The sequence below is a fragment of the Saccopteryx leptura genome, chromosome 13, assembly GCF_036850995.1.
Source record: "Saccopteryx leptura isolate mSacLep1 chromosome 13, mSacLep1_pri_phased_curated, whole genome shotgun sequence".
In the NCBI taxonomy this organism is placed as follows: domain Eukaryota; kingdom Metazoa; phylum Chordata; class Mammalia; order Chiroptera; family Emballonuridae; genus Saccopteryx; species Saccopteryx leptura.
The window spans coordinates 45,989,527-46,015,074 of NC_089515.1; the positions used below are offsets into that span (position 1 = coordinate 45,989,527).

At 53.0% G+C, this 25,548-nt stretch overlaps 1 protein-coding gene across 4 annotated transcripts in view; it reads left to right on the top strand.

Annotated features, from left to right (window-relative positions):
• Positions 1-25,548, top strand: part of NTRK3 (neurotrophic receptor tyrosine kinase 3) — a 347,391-nt gene that overhangs the window by 85,287 nt on the left and 236,556 nt on the right. For all 4 annotated transcript variants that reach the window (XM_066355626.1, XM_066355622.1, XM_066355623.1 and 1 more), the window contains exons 5-9: positions 12,893-12,961; positions 22,073-22,230; positions 22,996-23,138; positions 23,587-23,728; positions 24,206-24,502. In XM_066355626.1, the coding sequence (XP_066211723.1) occupies positions 12,893-12,961; positions 22,073-22,230; positions 22,996-23,138; positions 23,587-23,728; positions 24,206-24,502 (809 nt within the window). The remainder of the gene's footprint in view (positions 1-12,892; positions 12,962-22,072; positions 22,231-22,995; positions 23,139-23,586; positions 23,729-24,205; positions 24,503-25,548) is intronic.

Consider the following 25,548-nt stretch of genomic DNA (forward strand, 5'->3'; position numbering starts at 1 on the left):
TGTCCCCACTGCAGCCGGACCCCCTCACCGCCCTCTCACTCCCTGCAGGCTCACCAGAGAGAGTTCAGAAAGACCCCCTTCCTGGGTGACTGCCCTCCCACAGTGGGTTCTCATAAAACCAGCTCCACGTGGTGGACCCAGGCCCTCCTTGCAGACGGCCTGCTGACGAGGGGCAGGGAGCGGGTGGACCTCGCCGTCCAGGAGGCGCTTTGGGCGGCAGTCACGACTCGCTCTTTTCTGTCCATCTCCAATGTCATGACAGCCCTGCTCCACACTGCCCAGGGGAGCCTTCCCACTGGCCGCTGTCTACCGGCCTCGGAGAGAGATGGCTGTGTCTCCTCCTGGTCATTAATAATGGCGCCTGCTGCTGGGAGCCCTGGCGAGAGTGCCCGGGCGCCTGACAGAGTCTCTTTGCTCACCCGGACACATGACCACTTCATTCTCTCCTGGATGTGTGTGTGATTGTCCTGCCTTTCAGGACAGGAGGGTTTGCCAGGACCCGGCGTAAACCTACTGGGAGACAGCGTTTCACGGGTCGTGGTTCTGGAGGCGTGGCTCCCAAACCCCCCCCCCCCCCGGAACTGCTTAGCACTGCAGGTTCTAGGCCAGCCCTCCTGAGTCCAGTGACGGTGGCCCCCGGGGCCGGAGACCATCTCCCCACACCCACACCTGGCCTGTGTCCCCCCTAAACACTCATCTGGAAGGGAGGGTTGGGGGCCTAATCAGATTTCTTTATAAAGAGGCCCAAAGCAGCTTTCTGCTCACAGTTTTTAATTATTTTCGTAGTAAATGCTAAAAATTTTATTTTATTTTTCTATCAATTTAATTTCTTCCGATGCCATTGGTTTGCAAAAACCATGCAAGTTTCGAGTGGACAAGTCAGTGAAACACCATGTGCACCCCATACTGTGTGCACTCCACCCCAAGCAAAGTCGCTTTTTTATTTTATTATTTATTTATGTATTTATTTATTTGAGAGGAGGAGAGATAGAGAGTGTGCCCTGACCAGGATTCACCTAGCAACCCTGTCTAGGGTCCATGCTTGAGTACCGAGCTAGTTTTAGCTCCTGAGGCTGATGTACTCAAACCAACTGAGCCATCCTCAGCATCCGGGGCCATGCTCAAACCAGTCAAGCCATTGGCTGTGAGAGAGGAAGAGAGAGAGAAGGGGGAGAAGAGGGGAAGAGAAGCAGATGGTCGCTTCTCCTGTGTGCCCTGATTGGGTTTCAAACCTGGGATGACCATATGCTGGGCCGATGCTCTATCCACTGAGCCAACCAGCCAGGACCACAAAAATCTCTTTCTGTCCCTATCTACCCCCTTTGTCCACCTCCACTTAGCCCCCAACCCCTTTCCCTCGGGCTGTGACCACACCGTCCTCTGTGTCTCTGTTGTATATGTATATGTTTTTGGCTAATCCCTTCACAATTTTGTCGTTTCTAAAGAAAGCCATAGATTGTCCTCGGATCCCAGGGGTAGGTTTCAGGAGGGTGACAGGCGCCTGCTCTGCCTGAAAGGTCACTCGCAGGAATATGCTTTCTTCTTGCAGAGCAAGGGACACCCCCGCCCTGCCTGTCACTGCTCACCAGCCTTCCCCAGACTCCGCCCCACCCCGGGTCCCACCAGTGGTCTGGGCAGCTGAGTCCGCCTCGGCCCCTTGTCCCTCAGTCGCTCCTGCTTCGCCGTTAGTAAGTGACGGCACAGTTTCCTGAGTTGCCCGCGGATGCTCTCTGTGCCTTTGTCCTTCTCTTGTCATAACAACAGCCCCAGAGAAAAACGAGTGTGGTGCCCTGGTTCTACCACCATGTCATGGTTCACGGGTGGGAGCCTCTCGTGGGCCTGGCCTACATCACCCCTGAGTGGGCCACAGCTGGGAACGCCCAGCGTCGGCCAGGCAGTGCCCACCTGAGCCTCCAGGGGGAGCTGGCATGGTTTGGGGCAACTCACTTTTGGTTAATTTGTCTGCAAAGAAAACCCACCAGAATAGTCCTGGTGACAGTCCAGGTCTGGTATACAGCCCATGTCCCTGTGGGGGCCTTGCCGACAGTGAATGCCCAGACACGGGAGTATCTGACCTGGGTAGGGACATGTCTTCCCGGAGCCCGTGGGTTGCAGGCTCTGCCCCTGCATGAGAGGGGTGGGAAAAGGCGGGCGCGGGCACGGATCCCAACACATGCGCAGGGGAACAGGTGCCACCTGTTGTTCTATTGAAATGGTTTTCCATGTTATTTTGTTGGACTGGTATTTCGTTGATGCCTGAATTCAGGGGGCATTGCCTGGGTCTCTGATGTTTGTTCTAATGAGCCTGGACTCGTTGCAGGTTTTGTGGTGACTGGAGCTGGATAAGGGGAGAGACACCGTGCATGGAACATGATAGGTTGTTCAAGGGCTAGGCATTGTGCCAGCTGCTTTCTGGACCCAATTTGCCATACCCCATTTAACCCTCACCACAACTCAAAGGAACACGCCCTGTTATCGTCCCCAGTATACATATGAGCAAGCTGAGGCACAGATCGGTGAAATAACTTACTCAGGGCATAGGACACGGATGCATCAGGGGTTGGCCTGGCACTGGACCTAGGTACTGCTAGTTTCAGTGGAGTTTGCTGCACCTTTGTGGAGCACCTACTGTATTTGGGGTACTATAAAGGCTACTGCACTGAAAATAAATGGTTCCTTGCCCTCAGGAAAAGCAGTCTGATGAGGGAGGCCCGCACACACACAGCCGTCACTCAGAGCTAGCAGGCTGAGCCATGGGCAGTAGTCCATGCCCAGGCACAATGCAGCAGGAGACAGAGTGGGTGGCAGCTGTGCCCCCGCGGGTGGGCAGTAGAACACAGCAGGTGCAGGGAGCACCGGGCATGATGGCACTGAGGCGGAGAAGTGCCAGCACGCTCTGACGTGCGGCTGGCATGGGGACACTGCTCTGTGGAGTTAGCTATGGGGAGGGGGGTGAAGAACGGGGAAGAGAGGTGGGTGGTGAGAGTCCACACGGGAACAGGAGGTGGACGTCGTCACACAGGAAGCCTGGGGCTTCCCGGTGGAGACCTGACCTGATTTGTTGGGCCACGCATTCTGGAAGAGTCTAGCAATCTGCCCATGTCTGGTCTCCCACATGCCCAGCCATGGTCCTTCTCCACCCCTCAGCATGTGGCAAGACCTGTCCCCTCCTTTCCTTCCTGCCTGAGCGGGCCGTGGCAGCTGCTCAGGGATGTTGCAGGGACTTGGGGACAACAGGAAGGATCCTCTTCGTGCCACAAGTCACGTGGCTATTGTGTTCTAGGACAGACCGGCATCTGCGGAAGGAAACCTGGCTTTACTTTGGGGAACTTGTAGTTCTCCTTCCCCATCTGCGGACTGCTCCTCTCAGCGAGCGCCTGGCTTGTGCAGATGGTCCAGTGCTGCTCCGTCCACTGCGGGGCCTGGCCGCCCATGGCTCGCGAGCACTGGAAATGTGGCCAGTCCAAACCGAGATGTGCTGGGCGTGTAAAAGACGCATATGCTTCAGAAACAGTCCGCCCCCCCCCAAGGGAATAAAATATGAAATATCTCATTAGTATTTTTTATATTGATCACATGTTGAATTGATGATATTTTGGATATATTGGGTCAAGTAAAATATATGAATTCAACTAATTTTACCTCTTTAATTCCACTTTTTAAAAATGTAATTACCAGACAATTTTGAAAACATATGTGGCTTGCTTTGTATTTCTATTAACAAGACTGGGGATTGGCACATTTTTTTTTTCTGTACAGGGCCACATACTAAATATTTTAGGCTTGTGGGCAACTTGGTGTTGGTCACAACTACTCAGCTTGGCCTCTCTAATGCAGAAGTGACCTGAACTAGTTTTCTGTTGCCACTGTAACAAATTTCCATGAACGGTGTGGCTTAAAAGCACACATTTATTGTGTTACACTCTGTAGCACGGACGTCCCATGTGGGTCTCACTGGGCCGTAACCCAGGCGCGGCAGGGCCGCGTTCCCCTGGAGGTAAGGAACGTCAGTTTCCCTGCCTTCCAGCTTCGAGAGGCTGCCCTCACTCCTTGGCTTGTGGCCCCTTCTTCCATCTTCAAGGCCAGCACATTGCATCTCTCTGTCCTTCCTCTTGTGACCACCTCTTTCTCTCTCTGAATGTCTGTCTGCCTCCTTCTTCTACTTTTAAGGACCCAGTGATTCCATTGGGGCCACTGGATAATGAAGGATAACTTCCCCATCTAAAGGTCTGTTTGTTTAATCACGTCTGCAAAGTCCCTTCTGCTGTGGAAGCTGACATAATCACAGGCTCCGGGGACGAGGGTGTGGACATCTTTGGAGGACTGGTATTCCATCTACAGCATGCACATAGGCAGCATGTCAATGAGCACACGTGGCCGTGTTCCTAGAAAACTATTTACAAAGCCAGACTGCCGGCCATCGTTGGCAGACCCCAGGTCTAGACCATTAGTGATTATGCACCCAATTAGAACGTATAGGTTTTCCCTCCACATCAACAAGAAATTCTCAGATACCAGCTGGTGTCCTACAGTTCAACTCAATTACGACATTACCTGCTTGGAGATAGCAGCAGATTTCACTGGTGAAGGGCTTGGTTCCGCAAAATGCCCGCACCAGACACCATTGCCAGCCCAGGTGGTTGGTTACCTGTGCTTCTGACCCATTGGCTATGAATCAGAGGTTCCCACGCCCCCTTTTTGGGGTTCGATTATTTTGCCAGAGTGGTTCACAGGACTCAGGAATCCTTTCACTCACTGAATGATTGGTTGATTCCAGACAATTCTGAAGGATACAAATCCACTGCCATATCAGGAGATCCACAGGGCGAGGTCTGGAACGAAGGAGTGTTGTCTCCATGGAGTTTCGGGCCCTGCACAGTGGCACCTGGAAGCACTTAGCTTCCCCACCCTGGAAGCTCTTCAGACCCCCCCCCCCCCCTTTTGGGTTTTTATGGAGGTTGCTGAGAGGAGTGATTGATGGAATCACTGGCCATTGGCAACTGACTTAGCGTCAGCAACCTGTCTCCTTCCGGAACTCAGGGGCGGGACTAAAAAAAGTTCCAGCCCTCTGCTCAAGGTTTTTCCTGGCAACCGCCCCTATCATTAGGGGGATTTCCAAAAGTTACCTCATTCTCTGAAGTGATTTCAGAAACTGAGGACAAGACACCTAATATTATAACAAAAGATTCCCTGATCGCTCTTATCACTCAGGAAACTCCAAGCGTTTTGAGAGCTGTGAGCCAGAAACCATGGACGAAGACCAAACTTATATTTCTTTCCTTTGTTTTTTTTTTTTCTAAACATGTATTTCTCATCACAACCGTCATTTCTCTAAATATGATAAGTGGGGTGATATTTCTGTTAGACTCTTCGTGGAGCAGCCCCCAGGGCCTAGGGAGTTAGCTGGAGAGATCTTTCTTTCAGGAAAGGCTCTGAGAAGTCTGCAATGCCAGCCCGTTTAATTTTGTTTAGGACAACATCTTTCAAGCAACATGAATTTTTTTTCCCCTCTGGTAATACCCATGAACATTCTGGAGACCTTGGAAGCCCAGGAACTCACTCTGGGGAACCCTGGTGTCGCCCAGCCCAGGGCCTCGGAGAAAGCTGCCTCCAGTCTCCTGATGGAAGGTCAAGACACCAGTCACACCACTTGCAATTTGATTAGAGAAAGCATTCTGGCTTCATTAAAGTTCATTAAATGAGCCATCCAGTGTAATTTAGCTGAATAAAAATGGCTCACGTGGCTTTAACCCCCACCCCCACCCCGTTTTAGTGCAATATAATCGAGGGAAAAGTAAATATGTCAGTGATGCACAGAAATATTTCTTGGCCTTCTAGATGGACATTGCAGGCCCCGAGTTTAAGGGGCTGCTCGCGGGGCCTCCTCGGTGGCCGGCGGCAGACGCGGTGACAAGAGCGCACAGTGCTTCCTGCCATCTCACCCGTTCAGCTGGAGGAGGGGGACTGGGACCAAGTCCCCAGGGCAAGCCTGATGACGTGTCAGCGCTCTGGCTTGTGCAGCCTCTGCCTTCTCCCGTGGCCTGCTCCTTCTCGGAAGCCTCTTTGTGGGGTTGGTGCTGCACCCGGGAGTTCCCCTTTCTCGACCTTTCCTCCAAATCCTTCCGCAGTTTCACAGGACTCCCAAGGTGGTGTGGCCACGGTGGGAGCGGACCGTCTCCAAGGAGACCGATACTCTTTTATGGGGAAAAGTAGAAGAGAGCAGACAGACAGCAGAGGGGTTGTTGGGTCCTAAGGAGAGAAGAACTGAGCCTTTCAAAATGCTGGCTTGGTGGATGAAGGAAATGAGATTTACATCATGGTGGTTGCAGCCAGCAAGCCCCCCGCACCTGGGCGTCTGGTCAGCTGAGCTTGGTGCTTGGAGCCCGCACTGTGCTTAGAGTAGTACCTTTTGTAAGCAGCGGAGAGAATCCTCTGGAAGTCAGGGGCGTGGCATTCACTGGTGGGGTGCAGGCTGACCGGACCTCTGGTTCTGGTTTCTCTGTCAGCAGTCTTTGACAGGAGAACCGGGCATGCCCCAGGGAGCTGACCAAATAGACAGGGAGCTGAGTCGGGCTGAGTGTCTGGAACCGAGAGCGACCAGGCACACACAGAAGGAATGATTGACTCTCATGATGCAGACACTTTCAGGAGGTCACTCACAGTTGGGTAGACAACCTGGCTGTCAGGGCCTTGGGGCAAGTGAGGGTCTGAGACAAGGTGTATTAGTTTGTGTGAGCTGCTATGACAATGTGCCCACAGACTGGGGAGCTTAACAACAGAAGCTTTTCCTTCTCAGTCCTGGAGGCTGGAAGTCCAAGGTCGAGGTGTGGGCAGGGCCGGTTTCTCCTGAGGCCTCTCTCCTTGGCTTGCAGATGGCCGTCTGCAGCTCCCCATGTGTCTTCACATGGTCTCCCTCCGGGTGTGTCTGTGTTCTAATCTCTTCCTTATAAGGACACAGTCATGCTGGATTAGGGCCAGCTCCTGTGACCTCACTTAAACTTCCCAAATTAAAGGCTTTATTTTCAAATACAGTTACATTCTGTGGATCTGTGGGTTTGGACTTTAACATATGAATCTTTTTTGGAGGGGGGCACAGTTCAGTCCACAATAGCAGGAGATAAAACCGAAGCAGGAGGGGCTGAGGAGAAGCAGCCGTGGAGTGACGACCGGGATCGGAAGTGGGGGTAGAGCAGAGGCGACATGTCTGAGGTGTGGACCTGAGCAGGTGGGGGTCCGGGCAGGCAGAACAGTGCAGGAGCGGGCAGTTTGGCTTAGCAGTGCGGGGACAGTGGGGCACCTGCCACCAGCAGTCCCTTCCACGCTCAGACCCTGGGGTGTAACTGCCCCGGGGCCTGCCTCTGCTGAGAGAGGAGGCGGCATTGTCGCACGACTGCCCCACTGTTACCCAGGAAACCCACAGGCCTTGCGTTTTGGGAAGGGTCTGCGCTTAGATCACTTTGTGGAGGGACTCAGTGTTCCCTTCTCAAGTCTCAGCCCCCCAAAATATGAGTCCTTTGGAGAACAGAAGAGTTCATCAAGTTTGCTTCTCTTGACAACAGGGTCCATCTTGAGTGGTCCTCTCTCTTGTTGGACAACAGAGACCTAAGGGTAGAGGTGATATCCTTTCCATTCTACTGCAGTTGGGTGCCCCCTGTAGGAAAGTTGTGGGACTGCTTACCACACTGAGGGTTTTGCCTGGAGGATCACAGGGTGAATGCCCGGGCCCTTGCCCTCGTCAGGGTCAGAGTATGGCCATCTGTGTATCTGGCCCCCCTGTTTCCAGAGCGCCTAGTAGCTGTATGGTCATCGTCCGTTACTCTGGGCCTGTGAGAGCCAGCAGTGCGGGACAGAGAATTAATGGCTTTGTTTGGCTGGCTCAGATGAAGGAGACGGGGGCAACCTCACGGAACTTGATTCTGGGGAAGCGATGCATCATTTTGCACAGTCTTGCTCACCCAGTTAATTCCAACGGTCAGGGAGCTTGGAAACTGCCCACTGACCCAAGCAAAAATCAGAGATGGGGGATAATGGATCTGTGAGGGAGGAGGCGCCGGGAAGAGCCAGCGCTCGGGCTCCGAGGCAGGATGGTTCTTAATTAAACTCTCTTCTGACGAGTAGACTAACTGGCCCATCAATAACCAATGACAGGCGAATACAGGTGGGGCACGAGCCAGAAGAAAAGTCGGCGGCAGAGTCCCGAGTGGGTGTCGTCTGTCGGAGCCCCATGCCTCAGCTTACCCACTTGTTCTGCATTTACAAGTGCCTGTGAAGGCAGGAAGGCCAGAGGCATGTCCTGCTTGTCGTGTGCGTGTCTGTTCGTGTCTGGGGCTGGATGCGCCTGTCATCTCTCCAGCAAGCGCCATGTACGGCAGTGCAGGCTGTGTGCACCGCCTCTACGTGCATTGTGTAGCAGTGACATGCACCGGGTTGTGTGTGTGTCTCTGCGAGATTACATGTCTGTATGTTGGTTGCAACATCCCTTGGGACGTTGCTTGTGGTCTGCTGCAAATCTTTGCGTGGATACCCCTCAGAGCCGTTCAGCTTTGCAGAGCAACCTCTGAGCCCCAGTCTCCTCGCTGTAGCGTGAAGATGGTCGTGAAGCTGACCACGCGTGGTTGCTGTCGATGTTACATGAGGTCGTAACTGCAGAAGTGCCTAGCACAGTCCCCGGTGCCTGGTCGGCCCTTGGTGAGCGGCAGCTGTGGTTGTGGTCATTGTGTAGGGAGGATGTGAGAAGAGGAATGAGCCAGGACTGTGGGGGGAGTCAGGGAGCCTTTCCCTCCCCAGGAGGAGAGGGCACCTGTGCGCAGGGGGCGTTGGGGCGGAGGAGAGCGGGCACTTGTGGACAGAGCCCAGGGCGCTGCAGTCGCCTCTCCATCGGGCCAAGAACCGGAGGACTCCCAGGGCCCTTTCTCCTCGGACGGACGCGGGGGCCCTCCTCTCGGGTCCGGGCCCCGCTCTCTTCTCAAACTTGTAAGATAACGCTATTTCTTTATTCTCTATTTGCCCGGAATGCCTGTTTTTTTTTTTTTTCTTTCAGAATCCAATTTTCTTGTGACATTTCTACCTAATGTAGCAAAACATGACCTTTGTGAAAGGACGTCGCTGGCAGCCCGCTCCGCGCCTCGGGGCCCCCGACGGCTCCTCCCTTGGAGAAGGGTGAGGGTTCCCACCTCACCTGGACCCCCCGGCCCTGCACCCCCTCCTTCCTGCTTTTGTTCCCCGGGGCTCAGCTGCCGGGTTCCTGTACCGACTCTCACAGGTTCAGCGCCCGCTGGGGTGGGGTGGACAGCGCAGGCGGCTTGGCCTTGTCCGACTCGGGCTGACACCGGGCTGCTGTGGATAGACAGTAAACCGGGAAAAGCAGAACAAAGCAGCCGACCTCTACTGGATGAGTCCCCGATATCAATGGAGACATTATAAGGGCTAATGGTAAGGGAGACTCCGAGTCATACTGAAACTGGTCACCCTTGACCCCAAGTTCCAAGCTCCAGGTATCTGGTTAGTGACTCAGTGGGGCTGTGCGGCTGATGGCCTGCTCCACCCTCCCAAGTAGGAGGGGCCCTGCAGGGAGCCGTGCCTCAGTGGGGCCCCCCAGTGGCCAGCACACACATCTTTTATCACCCTTTTCGCGGAGGAAGTTTGCAGGAATAAGATGGCCCGTTGTTAGAGGCTTGTGAGGCTGAGCATGCAGATAGGTTGAGTGTCATAGGTTCTTCTGTGCTGTCACTCAGCGGTGCTGGGTGCTGTCACTCACGCCGGAAGTGTGTGAGTGTTCAGGGGGTATGGGACTGTCCTAGAGAGGGCTGTGTGGCATTAAGGACTCTGTAGGAGGGAGTGCTGGGTACAGGGGAGAGATCAGAGCAGTCAACGTGGGGGGCACCTCCCCGTGGTCCCCTTCCCTTCTCCATTGGTCCCCTGCCTCCTCAGAGTGGGGGCTGCCTCTCCATCCCAGTCATGAGCTGTCACCCACGGCCGGGGGCGGGGGGCTGCCTCAGATGAGAAGTGGAAGCCCTGCCCTTAGGCCGTTCTTGTATTTGAACATCCGTTCCTGTGATGAGCGGTGGTACTTGGGGATCCCACGCAGCCTCAACTTCTCCTGTGAGCTGCAGACTCGTGTGCTACACAGGCCCTGGGATTTCTCTCTTTGGGTGTCCAGCAGGCATCTCATACAACACTTGCAAGGGGAGGCCCTTGGTCCCCACCACACCCCCAAATGTGACCTCTTGCTGCTTTTCTCATCTCATAAATGAGACACCACCGCTTGTCTGGTTGTTTAGGTGTCTTTTCTTCCACTGCCAGACCCAGGTCAGTAGGAAGTTCGGGCGGCTCTCCCTCCAATACCTTGGAGCCATCCATTTCATTCCCTCCCCCCCCACCCCCGTCTTCTTGCCTGGAATACCACTGCGGCCTCCTAAATGGTTCAGCGTTGTCTCTGGTTCCTAGAAATGGCAATCGGGTCCTGCCCTTCCTGCAGAAAACCACCCATCACCTCCCCTTGCTCCTTACAAATAAAGCCCAAACTCCCTACTGTGGCCAGCAAGGTGGGGGTGGCATGTACCCCCTCTTCTTTATCCCAGACCAGTCAGTCTACTTGGCCTCCTTTCTAGCCCCGCCCTCCAGCCTGGACCCTCTCAGGCCTTTGCACATGCTACGTCCACTTCCTGGGGCTCCTCCTTGGCGTGTGGCTCGTTCTTCTCCCTCTTCTGGTCTCCCTCCTGAGGGACCTGCTCGGAGGGCACTGCTCCGAGCTCCTGCCCCCAAAGCCAGCTCCCTCTCCTGCATCAGTTCTCTACCGACAGCACCCGTCTCTCCTCCCCTCTGCTCCCGAGGGACCTGCTCGGAGGGCACTGCTCCGAGCTCCTGCCCCCAAAGCCAGCTCCCTCTCCTGCATCAGTTCTCTACCGACAGCACCCCGTCTGTCCTCCCCTCTGCCCCTCAGAACTGCAGTTCTTTTGGGTTTTCATTTGTAACTTGAATGTACGTTCCAGAGGGGCCTTATCAACCATCCACCCCCTCATTCCTCAGTGAAGCCGATATTTATCTCTATACAAATATTTGTCGTAAAAATCATCTAAATATAGATACACCTGTAAGCCTGTGAGCATATGGGTGTGAGTATAAGCAAGAGTCTCTGTTTGCGTTTATTCCCGACACATCTAATAGACACAAACATGCACATCGTGTGTGTGTGTGTGTGTGTGTGTGTGTGTGTGTGTGTGTGTGTGTAGATGCTCACCTAAGCGGAGTCCTCACCGCCATCCGTGGTCACCATTGGGTGAGCGCATTGTTCCTGGTGGCCCTTCAGTTCCAGGGTCTGGCTGCTGCCTTTAAAAGCTAGGATCACATCACAAGTTGTATGCTGAGCTGGCAAAATAATAGCTGTGGGTGTGTTTCTCCTTTTCTTCAGGAGACTGATGGTTACTCCCCTCCCCCCCCAACGTCCTAATGAGAACAATTAAAGAGCCATTAGCAGAAGAAAAGAAGTGTGAACAAAAGGCTGATATCTTGATCACTGATAGGTGTTTTTTGCTTATGGAGCAGCTAGCTAGAAGGTGAGGTCGGTGCTGTGCAGAGCTTCCTCGATTTGTCCGAATGTCAAGGTCAAAGGATTAAGCAAAGAAAAAAACCCTGGTAGATGCGACAGCAGCGTGGGGATTACAAGAGGGGAAGGGGGGGAATAGAAGAAGGAAGATGAATGGTGATGGAAGGAGACTTGACTTGGGGTGGTGAACACATCATACATTATACAGACGATATATTATAGAATTGTGCACCTGACACCTGGATAATTTTATTAATCAGTGTCACCCCACTAAATCCAATTCAAAATTAAAATATATTTAAAAAATAAAATGAAAGTGCTATAAAAGAAGAGAATGCTTGTTGGTAAAAGGGTATCTGGTCTTGGTTATGGGAGATGGGTACGTCCTCGCAATCTCTTGTATAGTATCATGCATATTATCAATGCTGTGTGATAGATTTCATAATCTGTTAAGAGGATATAGCTTATGTTAAATCTTCATATCATGAAAAAAGAGAAGGGTTGGAAACTTTTTTCTTTTTGATTTTTTTTATGAGTGACAGAGAGACAAAAGGGGAGAGAGATGAGAAGCATTAATTTGTAGTTGCTTCATTTTAGTTGTTCATTGATTGCTTCTCAAATGTGCTGACCAGGGGATTCAAGTCAGTGACCTTGGGCTCAGGACAGTGACCTTGGGCTTCAAGCCAGCGACCCTTGGGCTCAAGCCAGTGACCATGGTATCATATTGTTGATCTCACACTCAAACCAGTGACTTGTGCTCAAAATGGTGAACCTGCACTCAACCCAGTGACCTTGGGGTTTTGAACCTGGGACCTTAGTACCCCAGGTCGGTATTCTATACACTGCACCACCACCAGTCAGGCTTGGGGAAGAAACTTTCAATTAGAAGTGATAGTTCAGTTTATGACATTGTTTATTGCGATGGTGTCATGGATGTACCCTTATCTTCAAACTCGTCAAGATGTATGCATTAAATACATACAGCTTTTTTATAGGCCAACTATACCCCAATCCTCATAATAAAAATGACTGTGTGCTGGCTTGTGTGCCCTGAGCGCTGCCTGTCCTCCAGCGGGAAGGGGCTCCCTGAGCTTGTATGGTGGTGAGTAGATGTGTGAGGATGATCAGGAAAAGAAATGTTTTTGATTTGTAAAACTTGGCCTTTGCAAGGCTTCAGAGTGCTCTCCACACCTGGCCCGGGGCCTCACCCGGTGGTGGATGAATGGATGGCAGAATGGAGCAAAGGAGAAGAACAATGAAGCCGGACTCTCACTGTGCCGACTGCTGTGGGCATTGCCCGTGCCAGATCTGTCCTTTCATGTCCCCTCCTTTTTGTCACTCTTGCAGAAACCTGTCGAGTAACCGGCTCACCACCCTCTCGTGGCAGCTCTTCCAGACGCTGAGTCTGCGGGAATTGTAAGTTCGGGTTTGGAGACCGTGCAGCCTAGTGGGATGGTGGGGAAGAGGGTGGGGGAGGGTTGGGTGCAGAGCCACCTGGGGCTGGCATCACCTGGAGGGGCTCCTTGGAGTGGATGACATGGGGTGTACCATGTTCAGTGAGGGTGTACCATGTTCAGTGAGGGTGTACCATGTTCAGTGAGGGTGAGCCACCCCATCGCCTACCTTCTGATGCTCCTTCTAGAATATAGTTCGGATCACAATATAGTTTGGAAGACAGGAATCTCACCTCTGAGAAGGACCTAGTTTTGTGAACTCTAGGTAATCAGGAATGATATTTGTAACAGTCGAAGGGCATTTATCAAATTATGGTAAATACCATTTATAATATAAATTGTTAGGTGTGCTTTTATTTATGTGACCTTAGATTTATCATCACGAGTGTCACAGGAGGTAGGTATTATTACGCCTCCCTTGTAAAATGTATCTCCACACTTTCAGGTAAAGGTTCTGAACCCCAGAAAGTCACACGAGACACAGCCAAGATTGCGTAGCTAGGGGTTGGCAGAGCCAGGACTTGATCCCAGGCCTCCAACTTCAGATTGTGTGTCTTTCCTCCCCTCACGATCTCGGTCAGCGTATTTGGCTCGAGCAGAGGAGTCTCGGCGGGGCTGAGGCCATGTGTTTATTCGCTTCGCTCTGCCTGTAGCCTGCTTAGCCTTGCCGCATTTCCAGGCTGATCAGGATGCACCACCCCCAGCCCCCGGACAAACACATGTGGGATGGATGAGTGAAAACCCATGACCATGGCTGGGGAAAAAGTAACTCATGTCGATCTGTGTGTGAGTCATCAGGGTCATCTCTGTGCATGAAGGACAACATATTCTGTTGAGGGAATAAATTAAGGGGTAAATTGAAAAGGAATTGAGGCATGGATGAAGTTAGGGAGTCAGGGCTCCAGAGACACAGCTCATGGTGACTCTCAGATCCAAGCCCACTGCATGCAGATGGCTTCACTGTCTTTCCCGAAGGGCATGGCCCTGGGTCCCTGCTCGTATTGTTAGCCTTTTGGCTCTTGTCCTTCCGCCTGGTAAGGCCTGAGTTGGTGATGGGAGCCATAGCCTTTCCTTTCAGACCCCGGCGGCCAGGGAGGGGAATATTTATACCCGGTGTCCCAATAGCTCGTCACCCCACAGTGGCCTTGTATGCCCTACTCATCCTCATGGACATAAGCACCTCTGAAATGTTTAGAAAGGCCATTCCGGGGATGGGAATTGCCACGGTGGCAGTGATGGGGGCATTGGGACCATACTGCCGTGGGCTGCCTCCCTTTCTCGGGATGATGCCCTCCCACCAGGCCACTCCTCCGGTGTGGGCATGGCAGGCATGGCCATCAGGATTCTTAGTCACATGCAGCCATGATGCAGTTATACACCAGTGAACGCTATTACCCGAGCTTGGGAAAAGGTGAGCTGTACTTGTTTGTTTATACAACACTGAAAAACCAGACCGTGTCACCGATATCTGTCAGATGGTTACGCTTGATGGGTCATATTCATTCCCGTCAGTGGGAGTAGAGAAGACCTGAGAGGTGAATAAACAAGAATGATCGTGCTAACACGACACCTGAGATTCCCTGCTGTGCCAGGCACTGTGCCGAGCAGTCTTGACTTATGTATGTCGCTTACTTTAATCCTTACAACCATTCTGTAGGTGGGAATTATTACTATCATTTCATATTCGGGGACACTGAGGTACTTAGCGAGGTTACATATCTTGTTAAAGGTTACCCATTAATTACGCGTTAGCATATGGACTCAAGGTCTTGACCGCTATGCTCAGCTGTCTTCCAACTTCTTCAGTCTGTTTGCAATCCAAGGATCTGTTCTACAGTAATTTTCAAAAAGTGAGTGAATACAGTTTTCCCCTGACATAAGGGAGCTAACCAGGGTCTCTTTTTTGCAAGTCTTGCATCTAACTCCCCTGAATGCCTGCCCCTGTCCCTGCCCCTGCTAATGTCCCTGTGGGAGGCCTGGGGCAGCGCCTCTCCGGGGAACACCTGGGCCCTGCAGTTGGCTGAATCATTGAGAAATGCTCAGTGCTCCTCCTGAAAAGTCATTGGCTGCGAAATCCATGGTGTGCTGCCCTGGTGACCTGTTCCGTGGCGTTTCAGAAACAGCTGTTCCGAGGATATATATTTAAAGAAAATGCCAGGTTTCTCCCAGAGGATCATGGGATGCTGCATTCATCTTGGCCTGCGATCAATACGCCAGTGAGGTGGATGTGACTTATGGAGGAATGAAGACGTTTCCTCCAGTGCGAGCCCGTGCAGGAGCCGCCACGGCCGCGGAGTATTTCATGTCTGTCACATTGTTAAATAAGAAAAAAATTATACCAGAAGATAAAGAAGCCCCCTCTGAGGAGCAATTGCCCTGGTAGGGGTCTGTTTTGTTTGAGGACGGATGGAATGGCGAAAGTGAAAATTTATCTTTTGGCCGGAGAGGGCTGCGTGTTGGCTCTTCGCTGTGGCTATGATTAAAATCCAAACAATCTCAGTTCCTGGCAAATGGAAGAGGGGGCAGTGTTTTCTTGTCTGACTTCCCGATTAGTCCACATGGCGCCGTCTGCCACGAGCTGTCACGACTGCCAGGGCCTGCCCAGCGGAGCCCGTGGCCGGGGTGTGGGGCTGGCCAGGGGTTTCCAGGAAGGAAGGGTTTCGGCCCTGGAGGAGAAGCCAGCGGGAGATGGCTCGGTGTGCTGGGCAGCCAACAGAGCGAGGCGGAGGCTCGAGGACTTTCTGCAGTAATGGGGGGGGCAAACTGGGGCGTGCAACCATTTGTTAGCACATTTGTTTCATCACCGAGGACCTCCTCCTGCCCCAGCCAGCCCCTCCACGAGAGAGGGTTCTTGAAATAAGAACTGATGTTGTTGGGTTGTCCCATCGGCAGGGCTGGGTATCTGTGACTTCTCCAGTCATAGAGGAGAAAGAAGAGCCGTATGTCAGCACCTAATAAAATGAGGTTCTCTCTCATCCTTGGACCCTCCCCACAAAGGAGATATCTTCATAAACAGTTTTACAAATGAGGGGTTTGAGGCTCGGCCAAGTTAAACAACTGGTCCACCACCGCGTGGCTAGTCAGCGGGAACTCTGGGAATTAGTGTTGTGATTATCGTCACCACATGGGCCTGCTGTTTCCAAAGACCTGTGCTCTCTGCTTGTGTAACTTGATCCCACCTCTCACATGCCCAGCGTCACCTTCCAGAGCCATTCTCGAGATGGAGGGTCCCTTGAGTAGCCTCCAAGAGAGAAAACCCCAAACCCAGGAGCGGGTGAGAGCCCTCGCCCTGTGTCAGAGACTTCCTACATTCCTTTCTCATGTATTTCTATGAGATGAATTCAGTGGTGTTGACCAAGCACCTGGCCCAGGTTGGTTTCTCTTACTGAGAGAACTGGAGGCATCTTTCAAGACTTGCTTTGGAGTAGTCAGCACTATTTCAGGAGCACAGGTTTGAGGGAGTTTGAGTCAGCGTTGCTCAGGGCTCTTAGATGTTTTTGGGTATAGCAAGATGTTTCTTTTCTTTCTTTCTTTCTTTCTTTCTTTCTTTCTTTCTTTCTTTCTTTCTTTCTTTCTTTCTCTCTCACTCTCTCTCTCTCTCTCTCTCTTTCTTTCTTTCTTTCTCTCTTTTTTCTTTTCTTTTTTTTTGTTTTTTGTTTTTTGGGGGGTTTTTTTGAGAGAGAGAGAGGGAGAAGGATACAGGAAGGGAGAGAGATGAAAAGTATCAATTCATAGTTAAGTCACTTTAGTTGTTCATTGATTGCTTCTCATATGTGCCTTGACCGGGGGCTCAAGCTGACCCAGTGACCCCTTGCTCAAGCCAGCAACCTTGGGCTCAGGCCAGTGACCTTGGGCTTCAAGCCAGCAACCTTGGGCTCATGCCAGTGACCTTGGGCTTCAAGCCAGTGACCTTGGGCTCAGGCCAGTGACCTTGGGCTTCAAGCCAGCGACCTTTGGACTCAAGACAGTGACCTTGGGATCATTTTTAGATGGTCCCGTGCTCAAGCTGGCAATCCCATGTTCAAGCTGACAAGCCTGTGCTCAATCCAGATGAGCCTGTGCTGAAGCTGGTGACCTCAGGGTTTTGAACCTGGGACCTCAGTGTCCCCAGTCCTTGCTCTATCTACTGCACCAATACCAGTCAGGCAAGATGGTGCTTTTCTTACTGAGAAGATTAGAACTGCCTGTCCAGATATCAGAGCAAGGATCTGAGATTGTTTCAGAGATAATGAATAGAAAGAAAAGAAACTTGGAGTCTGTATCCCATGAAACAATGTAGGCAAAAGCAAGAGGCACCAGAGGTTATAAACTCACAGCCCAGAAACCTTCCAGAAATACCCTAAGGACTGGCAGTGTATCTTGAACAGGCTTCTCTTAATACCCTGCACACACGGAGCAGATGTGATTAAAATAGATTGGAATTTCATTTTTTAAAGCAAAGTGATCATTGCTTCAGGTATAATTTGCAGATTTAATCGACTTGGCAAAATATTAACTCAGTGTCTGGAATGGGTTTGAGCCGATCTGGGCCCGCTCCTCCCCCCAGTCCTGGCCTGTGACCACTTCCCACGGATCTCCGGGAAGTCACCAAAGAGTCATGTTAATAATCCTGTAATTATAATAATCATCTCTTACGACTTTATAGCCCCTTTTAAGTAACAAGACACATTAACACATATCAGTAATCCTCGTAATAACTTTGTGAAGAAGGGGAGGTCAAGCACAATTGCCCCCATTTTGCAGAAGTTAAGACAGAGCCCTGGAGAATTCAGTGACCTGCTGTGTTGGCTTCCCAGGGCTGCCTTAGCCTGTTAGCACAGACTCGGGGCTTAATCCACAGAAACTGATGCTGTCACTGCTCTGGAGGCCACGCTCCCTTCAGAGGCTCCAGGGAGGATCATCTTTCCTGCTCTCTCCAGCCTGGGGGCGCCTGGGGTTCCGTGGATGGTGGAGCACCTGCTCTGTCCTCACATGGCGGCCTTTCCCGTCTCTCTGTCTTTGCTCTCTCCCTGCTTTCCCTTGTAAAGATACCAGTCACTGGATTGGGGCCCCCCCTAAATCTAGAATGATCTCATCCCAGGATCCTTCACGTGATCATATCTGTGAAGACTCTCTTTCTAACTAAGGTTACATTCCCGGGTGCCTGGGGATGTGGACTTGGGGCTTATTTTGAGGAGGATACTGTTCTGTCCACTCTGCCCAAGGTGACCCAGTGGCGCAACTCAGACCTATTGTCTACTTTCTCTGCCATCAGACCGGGATCTCCCAGAAGCCTCTGCCGATCACTGCGCCCTTTGGGCATGTGTTCCTCTGTGACAGCTGATCTGCGTCCCTTCCCCATTTTCCACCGCCTGGCCCTAGGCTCACCCCTGACAACACCCATGCTCTGGGGTGGCGGGGGGAGGGGGGAGAAGAAAACCAAAGTGACGATTAGCTGAGAACCAGTGCTTTCTAAACGCCCAGGCTTGGCCTTGCCCCCACAGCAGAGTGTCTGGCACACGTGCCCCAGGGGACTGAGTTAATTTGTTGGAAGCCCCCAGGGCCCTGCTATTAGGCCCTGGGCCATCTTGGGGCAAGGGCTGGGCGTGGCAAGCTTTGCCCCACAGCAGCTGCTCCTGCATTATTCATGGGCCCTGCATTATTGATGGGGCAGGGAAGCCCTCCTTTCGGTTCCTGGAGTCTGTCCCCGCAGCCTGGCTGCAGGCGCCTCAGCGAGAGCCCTGATCGGATGGAGGGGGGACAGCAACGTTTAGGCTCAGGGTCTGTCCTCTTTTCCCGAACCCTCTCATCAGGATGTGACAACGACGGCGGATTAGCTCAGTGGAGGGTGCCCCCATTTTGAGACTCAAAATGTTTTCTGCTGTGTGCGCGCCTCGCTCTCCAAGGGGAAAGTCCTCAGGGTTGGGGACATAATACAGGGTTCTTCTGCAGTTTCCAGAAGACTAGATTGGGGGACAGGACGAGGTCTCATGGTGCCTCCCTTCTGTCGGGTCAGGTCTCGGAGGGAAAGGGTGGGAGGAAGTGGAAATACTGTCATTGTGCCATGCTGCCGTGTCTGAGACATGTCCTGACCTCTCACCTAGTCCCCTACCAGCCTCGGGACACTCTGGTGCTGTCTGCGCTCTGGGGGCCCCTGAGACGTGGGGCGCGCGGCAGCGCCGGGCTCGGACCAGAGGCAGGGCCGGCTAAACGGTCCCACTCGTCTAGTATTTCCCCTCAGGTGGATGATTTGTATTTTTACAACTACTAAATAATACATGGCCACATCTTGCTGAGTGAACAGCTGGGACAAAGCAGGCTGACCTGGTTCAGTTTGCAAATATTCGGGCATCTGGACCCTCAGTGTCCTTCCAACAGGACGGCCGGGTCTCCCCACGCGGCCCCTGTGGCGTGCGTCCAAACTGCTCCACCTCCTCCAGCCACCCCAGCATGCTGGGCAGCTGAGGTGACCGGCTTTTTCTGCGGAAGCCACCAGACATCCCCTCCCTCACGCCTCCTGCTTGGTGCCAGGATCGGACAGGACGGCTTTTCCTGCAGAAGCCACCAGATATCCCCTCCCTCACGCCTCCTGCCTGGTGCCAGGGTCGGACAGGACGGCTTTTCCTGCAGAAGCCACCAGATATCCCCTCCCTCACGCCTCCTGCCTGGTGCCAGGGTCGGACAGGACGGCTTTTCCTGCGGAAGCCACCAGACATCCCCTCCCTCACGCCTCCTCCTTGGTGCCAGGGTTGGACAGGGCACCGTGCGTCAGGCGCGCAGCACAGTATTGGGCACATGGTGAACACGACGCACACACCATTCTTCGATTGTCTCACTGCTTCCCTCCTGTTCTCCTGTCTGCTTTTCCTCTCTTCTCTCAGCCTCAGAGGCAGCTTGCCTTGACCCCAGAGCTGCGCCTCCAGGGTTTTGCATATTCCCTTCCCCTCTCCTCCTCTGGGGCTTCATGTCTCCTGCTCCTTATCCGGCCCCCACCCTGTTCCTCAAAGAGGGTGGGAAGTGCGGGGGATTTGGAGTTGAGCAGCCTGAGGTTTGAAGACCTGCTCGTCCCACACCAGCTGAGGGGCGTTGGCATGTGACTTAATCCCTTTAGACCAGGGGTCCCCAAACTACGGCCTGCGGGCCACATGCGGCCCCCTGAGGTCATTTATCCGGTCCCCGCCACACTTCTGGAAGGGGCACCTCTTTCATTGGTGGTCAGCATCCATATCCAGTGCTCCTGGAGTCCTGTATGTAGCAGCGTCGCTCACGTAGAGTACTACTTCCGGTGACGCGGGATGCACGCGTCCGGGCTCCGGAAGCGCGTCATATCACTTGTTACGGCTAGCAGTGACAAATATGGAACCGGACATTGGCCATCTCATTAGCCAAAAGCAGGCCCATAGTTTCCATTGAAATACTGGTCAGTTTGTTGATTTAAATTTACTTGTTCTTTATTTTAAATGCTGTATTTGTCCCGTTTTGTTTTTTTACTTTAAAATAAGATGTGTGCAGTGTGCATAGGGATTTGTTCATAGTTTTTTTTTAATAGTCCGGCCCTCCAACAGTCTTGAGGGACAGTGAACTGGCCCCCCGTGTAAAAAGTTTGGGGACCCCTGCTTTAGACTAAGAGGGGGTCTCTCATCTGTGTGGGGACAGTGCTGGCTGTCTGCTGGGCTAGTTGTGAGAGGCAGACACTCAATAAAGGCCGGTTCCTTTTTTTTCTCCTGTGCAGAGAAAAGTCCCGGGTACTGGCTCGCACATCAGACTTGTAATAGGTTGTTGGCTGGAAAACACTGATTCTTCCCGCAGGGCCTCGCTTTTCCCAGAAAGCGGATGAATCCTGATGTGTGCCTCTACTTTGGAACTGACCAGTTGTCAGAAAGAGCTTGGGTCTCAGTGCAGTTACTCAAGTGCCCCTCCTTCAGACACCAGCAGATTCATCTTCTTACTGGTTTAGAAGGAGAGTCATGGTCCTCTTGATGATCCAGGCATTCAGATTTATGGGCTGCCCTTGCCTTCAACAAATGCCCTTCATAGTCCCCCTAATGATACAGTGCCATCTGGAGGGGTGGTGACTCACTGGAAGTCACAAGGAAAACTCGTGGAGAAGGCAGGCCTTGACTCTTCCCCCATCAGACATTCTTCTTGGCCAAGGAGAGCAGGGGCTGCCTTATTCCCACGCTCTCACCAGCAGTCCGCCCACAGCCGGCATGGAGCAGGTGCTCATTAAGGACTTTGTTGAATTTATGAAGGGATAAAGCTGGTCCCAATGTGGGCTTTGAGAAGACCCCGGAAAGAGCTCACTGCCTTCTCCCTCCCTTCTTTTCTTCCTTCTATTTGTTCAACAGGTATTTATGTGCCAGGCGCAGTTGTTGGTACTGGGGATACAGCGTTGAACCAAACAGGCAAATCTCTGACTTCAACAAACTTATTAGATAAATAAGCAAACAGGGAAATAAACTTTTAAAGTCATGTCGGGCAGTGACAAATACTAAAAGAAGGAAATAGTAGGGCCAGAGACTAGGCAGTGTTAGCATGTGGGTTGGTCGTGGTTTTCTTTTGATGTGGTCAGAGGAAGCCATGTGATTCCCGTAAATGACGTGAGGGAGCCAACCTGTCAGATACATCATGAGTAAGAGCTCTGTAGGCAGAAGGAGCAAGTGCAAAGGCCCTGAGGCAGGAGCAGGCTGGTCATGCTTGTGAATGTCACAGACAGTAAGGTCAGAGTGGCTGAAGGAGAGAAGGGGTGAGGTTTGAGGAGATTTCAGAGGGGATGGAGTGTTAGTACCGATGCTGTAGGCCTTTAACTTTGACTTTGAAAGCAGAGAGTTCTGAGAACATCCCAAACTGACACATTTAAAAGGTTATCTGCCAAATGAGCTAAGTAGAATGGATTTCTTTTTTTTTTTTTTAATGAGTTTATTTGTTTAAAAACTAAATACATCCATGAACTTATTAAGTATTTTTTTATTTCTTTTGAGACCAGGCTGAACCCCCTCTCTCCTTAAGTGGGTGGGGGCCCCCTCACAGCCCCGGGAGGGAGCTGGGCCATCTCCGGTTCAGGAGTTCCCTTCCCCTGTCCCTTTGCCCACAGGAGGCTGGAGCAGAACTTCTTCAACTGCAGCTGTGACATCCGCTGGATGCAGCTGTGGCAGGAGCAGGGGGAGGCCAGGCTCGACAGCCAGAGCCTCTACTGCGTCAGCGCCGAGGGCTCCCAGCTCCCCCTCTTCCGCATGAACATCAGCCAGTGTGGTGAGTGAGCGCCCGGCCCCCACTGGCTCCATGGGAGTGTCCCCCAGACCCCAGGCACTGCCAGTGAGCCTGGGGAGCCCGTCCTTCCCTCCCTGACCTCCCTCCCTGCCCTCCCGCCCTGGGTGCGATCTGGCTCAGCTCCCCACCCTTCTGGGTTATTCCCGTCCCTTCCTGAGCCAGCCAGGGGACGCTGGCTTCAGCAGTGCAGAAGGGGGTTGAGTGTGCCCCGTCTCATCAGGTCTGAACACTTCCTCTCGGGGAGTCACTCGTCATCCACCCCGAGGGAGTGTGTCCGTAGTGTCGTCTCTGGCCTTTCTGTATGGGGAGCATCGAAGATGCTTTTAGAAAAGCAGGTTCCTGGGCCCAACCACAGACCTACGATGTCAGGATGCCTGGGGGTCGTCCCAGAAGCCTGACTTTCTAGCAGACCCCTCATGGGAGTCTGAAGCTGAGCAGAGTTTTGTGAGCCAGCTCCTCAAAGTGGAAGTGGTCGTTTGACTTCTTGCTGGAGCCACATTCCTGAGCAGCCCCTGCCCCGCCCCGTGCCGGGTAGCACAGTCTGACTACAGGGGCTCCCATTCCTGAGCTCTGTGTCTACCAGGGAGACGGTGTGACAGTCTGGGACTTGGGGGGTTTCTGAGAGCTCCAGCAGGTGACCTGGAATGATTACTGTGCAAGACAAGGAGGGCCACCATCGACCCCACGGACAAAGTGTTGGTAGTAAGGGTTTGCCTGTCTTCTCTCGCACCTTGTCCTCCCTCCCAGATCTTCCCGAGATCAGCGTGAGCCACGTCAACCTGACCGTCCGAGAGGGTGACAATGCTGTCATCACTTGCAATGGCTCTGGATCGCCCCTGCCCGATGTGGACTGGATAGTCACCGGACTGCAGTCCATCAACACCCACCAGGTAGGCGTCCTAGGCTCGGACCCCATCGGTCAGCTGGGGACCCATCACCTCTTAGTCTGAATGAGCTAAGTCCGGATTTGAAGCAGGAAAGAGGAGGAAGAGGGAGGGAGAGGGAACGTGGTGGTTCTGCGTCTCCACCAGGAAACACGTAGCTTTGGGTCCCACCCAGCTGCAAGGCTTTCTAGCCAACTTGATCCTAAAGATCTTTAAGATCCAGTCCCTTAGTTGTTTCCTCATCTGTAAAGTGGGTGTAGTGCTGCCGTTCAGCTCATCGGGTACATGTGGGAATGACCGAGCCCTGGACGGGAGGGAGCCTGGTCCTTGGTGAGTGTGCGTTCACTGGAAGGGCCTCCTTTGCCTGTGATTCCTGAAGCTGTTTGGGGTTCACTGGGGGAGCCGCCCTCCTAGAAACTGTTTGATTGATTTTTTTTTCTTATTGGGGTTTTAGACCAACCTGAACTGGACCAATGTCCATGCCATCAACCTGACACTGGTGAACGTGACAAGTGAGGACAACGGCTTCACCCTGACGTGCATCGCAGAGAACGTGGTGGGCATGAGCAACGCCAGCGTTGCCCTCACCGTCCACTGTGAGTGGGCGCCATGGTGGGGGGCGTGCCCAGGGGACACCTGCGCAGGAGGCGGGGGCGGGGCTGAGCCAGAGCAGTGGGCGGGCTACCACAAAGGCCAGAAAGACTCTTGTCAGAGCGCGCTGGTCCTGCGCCAGGAGCCCCAGGAGGGTGGTGTCCCTGTCCCGCAGAAGATGGTGTGCCTCCGACTCAGCTATGCCTTTGGGACACTCCTACTTTGACCCCAAAATCTGTCTTTTGTTAAAACCCTAAAGGGCCGTGAGAGGAAACCCGCTTGCTGTGGTGGACCTGGGGGTGGGCGAAGACAGACATCTCCTCCCCCTATTTGGGGGCGTGGTTAGGGGGCACCGCTGATTCCCTGAGTCTTTTCAGAGCTGGGTCGGGGGTAAGAACAGGGGTTCCCGTGCCAGCTCCCGGAAGGTCGCTCCGGGACACGGGAGCCTGTGTGTCCTGGCATCAGCTGCCTTCTCCCCGCAGACCCGCCGCGCGTGGTGAGCCTGGAGGAGCCGGAGCTGCGCCTGGAGCACTGCATCGAGTTCGTGGTGCGCGGCAACCCGCCGCCCACGCTGCACTGGCTGCACAACGGGCAGCCCCTGCGGGAGTCCAAGATCATCCGGGTGGAGTACTACCAGGAGGGCGAGGTCTCCGAGGGCTGCCTGCTCTTCAACAAGCCCACCCACTACAACAACGGCAACTACACCCTCATCGTCAAAAACCCGCTGGGCACGGCCAACCAGACCATCAACGGCCACTTCCTCAAGGAGCCCTTTCCGGGTATGGGCGGTGCAGCCCTGGGGGCCCCGATTCTGTCCAGGAGTTTGGGGGGGGCATCGCCACTGTCACCGTGGGTAACCAAACACACAAGGGAACGTATTCAGCTGCCCCCAGCATTTGCGTAAACTACACAAAGTCTGTTCTCCAACAGCAGTGGCCGTGCGCACCAAGGTCCCCTGGGAAGCATGCAGCTGTGCGTGTGCATAGTGAATTCTGGTAGAGAAAGCGGGGGCTTGAGAGTTGGACAAGAACGGCAGGGAACTTTGACCCAGGCTTTCTTTTGGAAAAGGAAAATTTGCTTTACGGAGCCTCAATTTCCTCATCTGTGAAATGGGCATGATTGCCCGGCTCCCCAAAGAATCTTGTGGCTTTTAGACGACTTAAGGTATACAAAGCACACATCCCAGGCTTTGGCACGTGATGACGTGTGACTTTTAATTTGCAAGGGGCTTCAGGGTCTCTCCGGCTCCACTCGCATTAACAGGCGAGTGAGCTGCGCCCCCTCCTCCTTGCCAGGTAGTGTCAAGGCTGAGTTAGTGCCTGGGCTTCCGGGTCAGTGTGTGACCCCCTTCCCCCCTCTTGTTTCATGCTGAGCTAATGGGGGATGCCTGATGCCATCACCTGTGATGTTGCTAATGTCGCTGCACCAGATTGGTAATTGAAATAATGAATGAACTTCGTCTGAATACCTGGGAGATGGTTCTGTCTTTCCCTGTCTGAACTGGAACATTTCAAATGCCTTCCTGAAGCTGGAGGAGAAGGAAACACTGAAGCTGTTTAGGGAAAGTGGTTGCAGCATCTCTTGGTGGGGGCAGCAGTCAGTATGTTTCTGTTAGTGAAGCTGTGTGTCTTTGATGGCCTTGGTGGTGTCTGTTGGGGACAAGCAGGGTGGCCTTCTGGCCTCTGAGCTGCAGAAATCGGGGCTTCTAATGAGATGAAGGGAAGTGTGAAAGCTGATGTCTTACACACACACACACACACACACGGAGGGAGGCGTGAGAGAGAGAGAGAGAGACAGAGAGAGAGAGAGAGAGGAGGAACAGGTA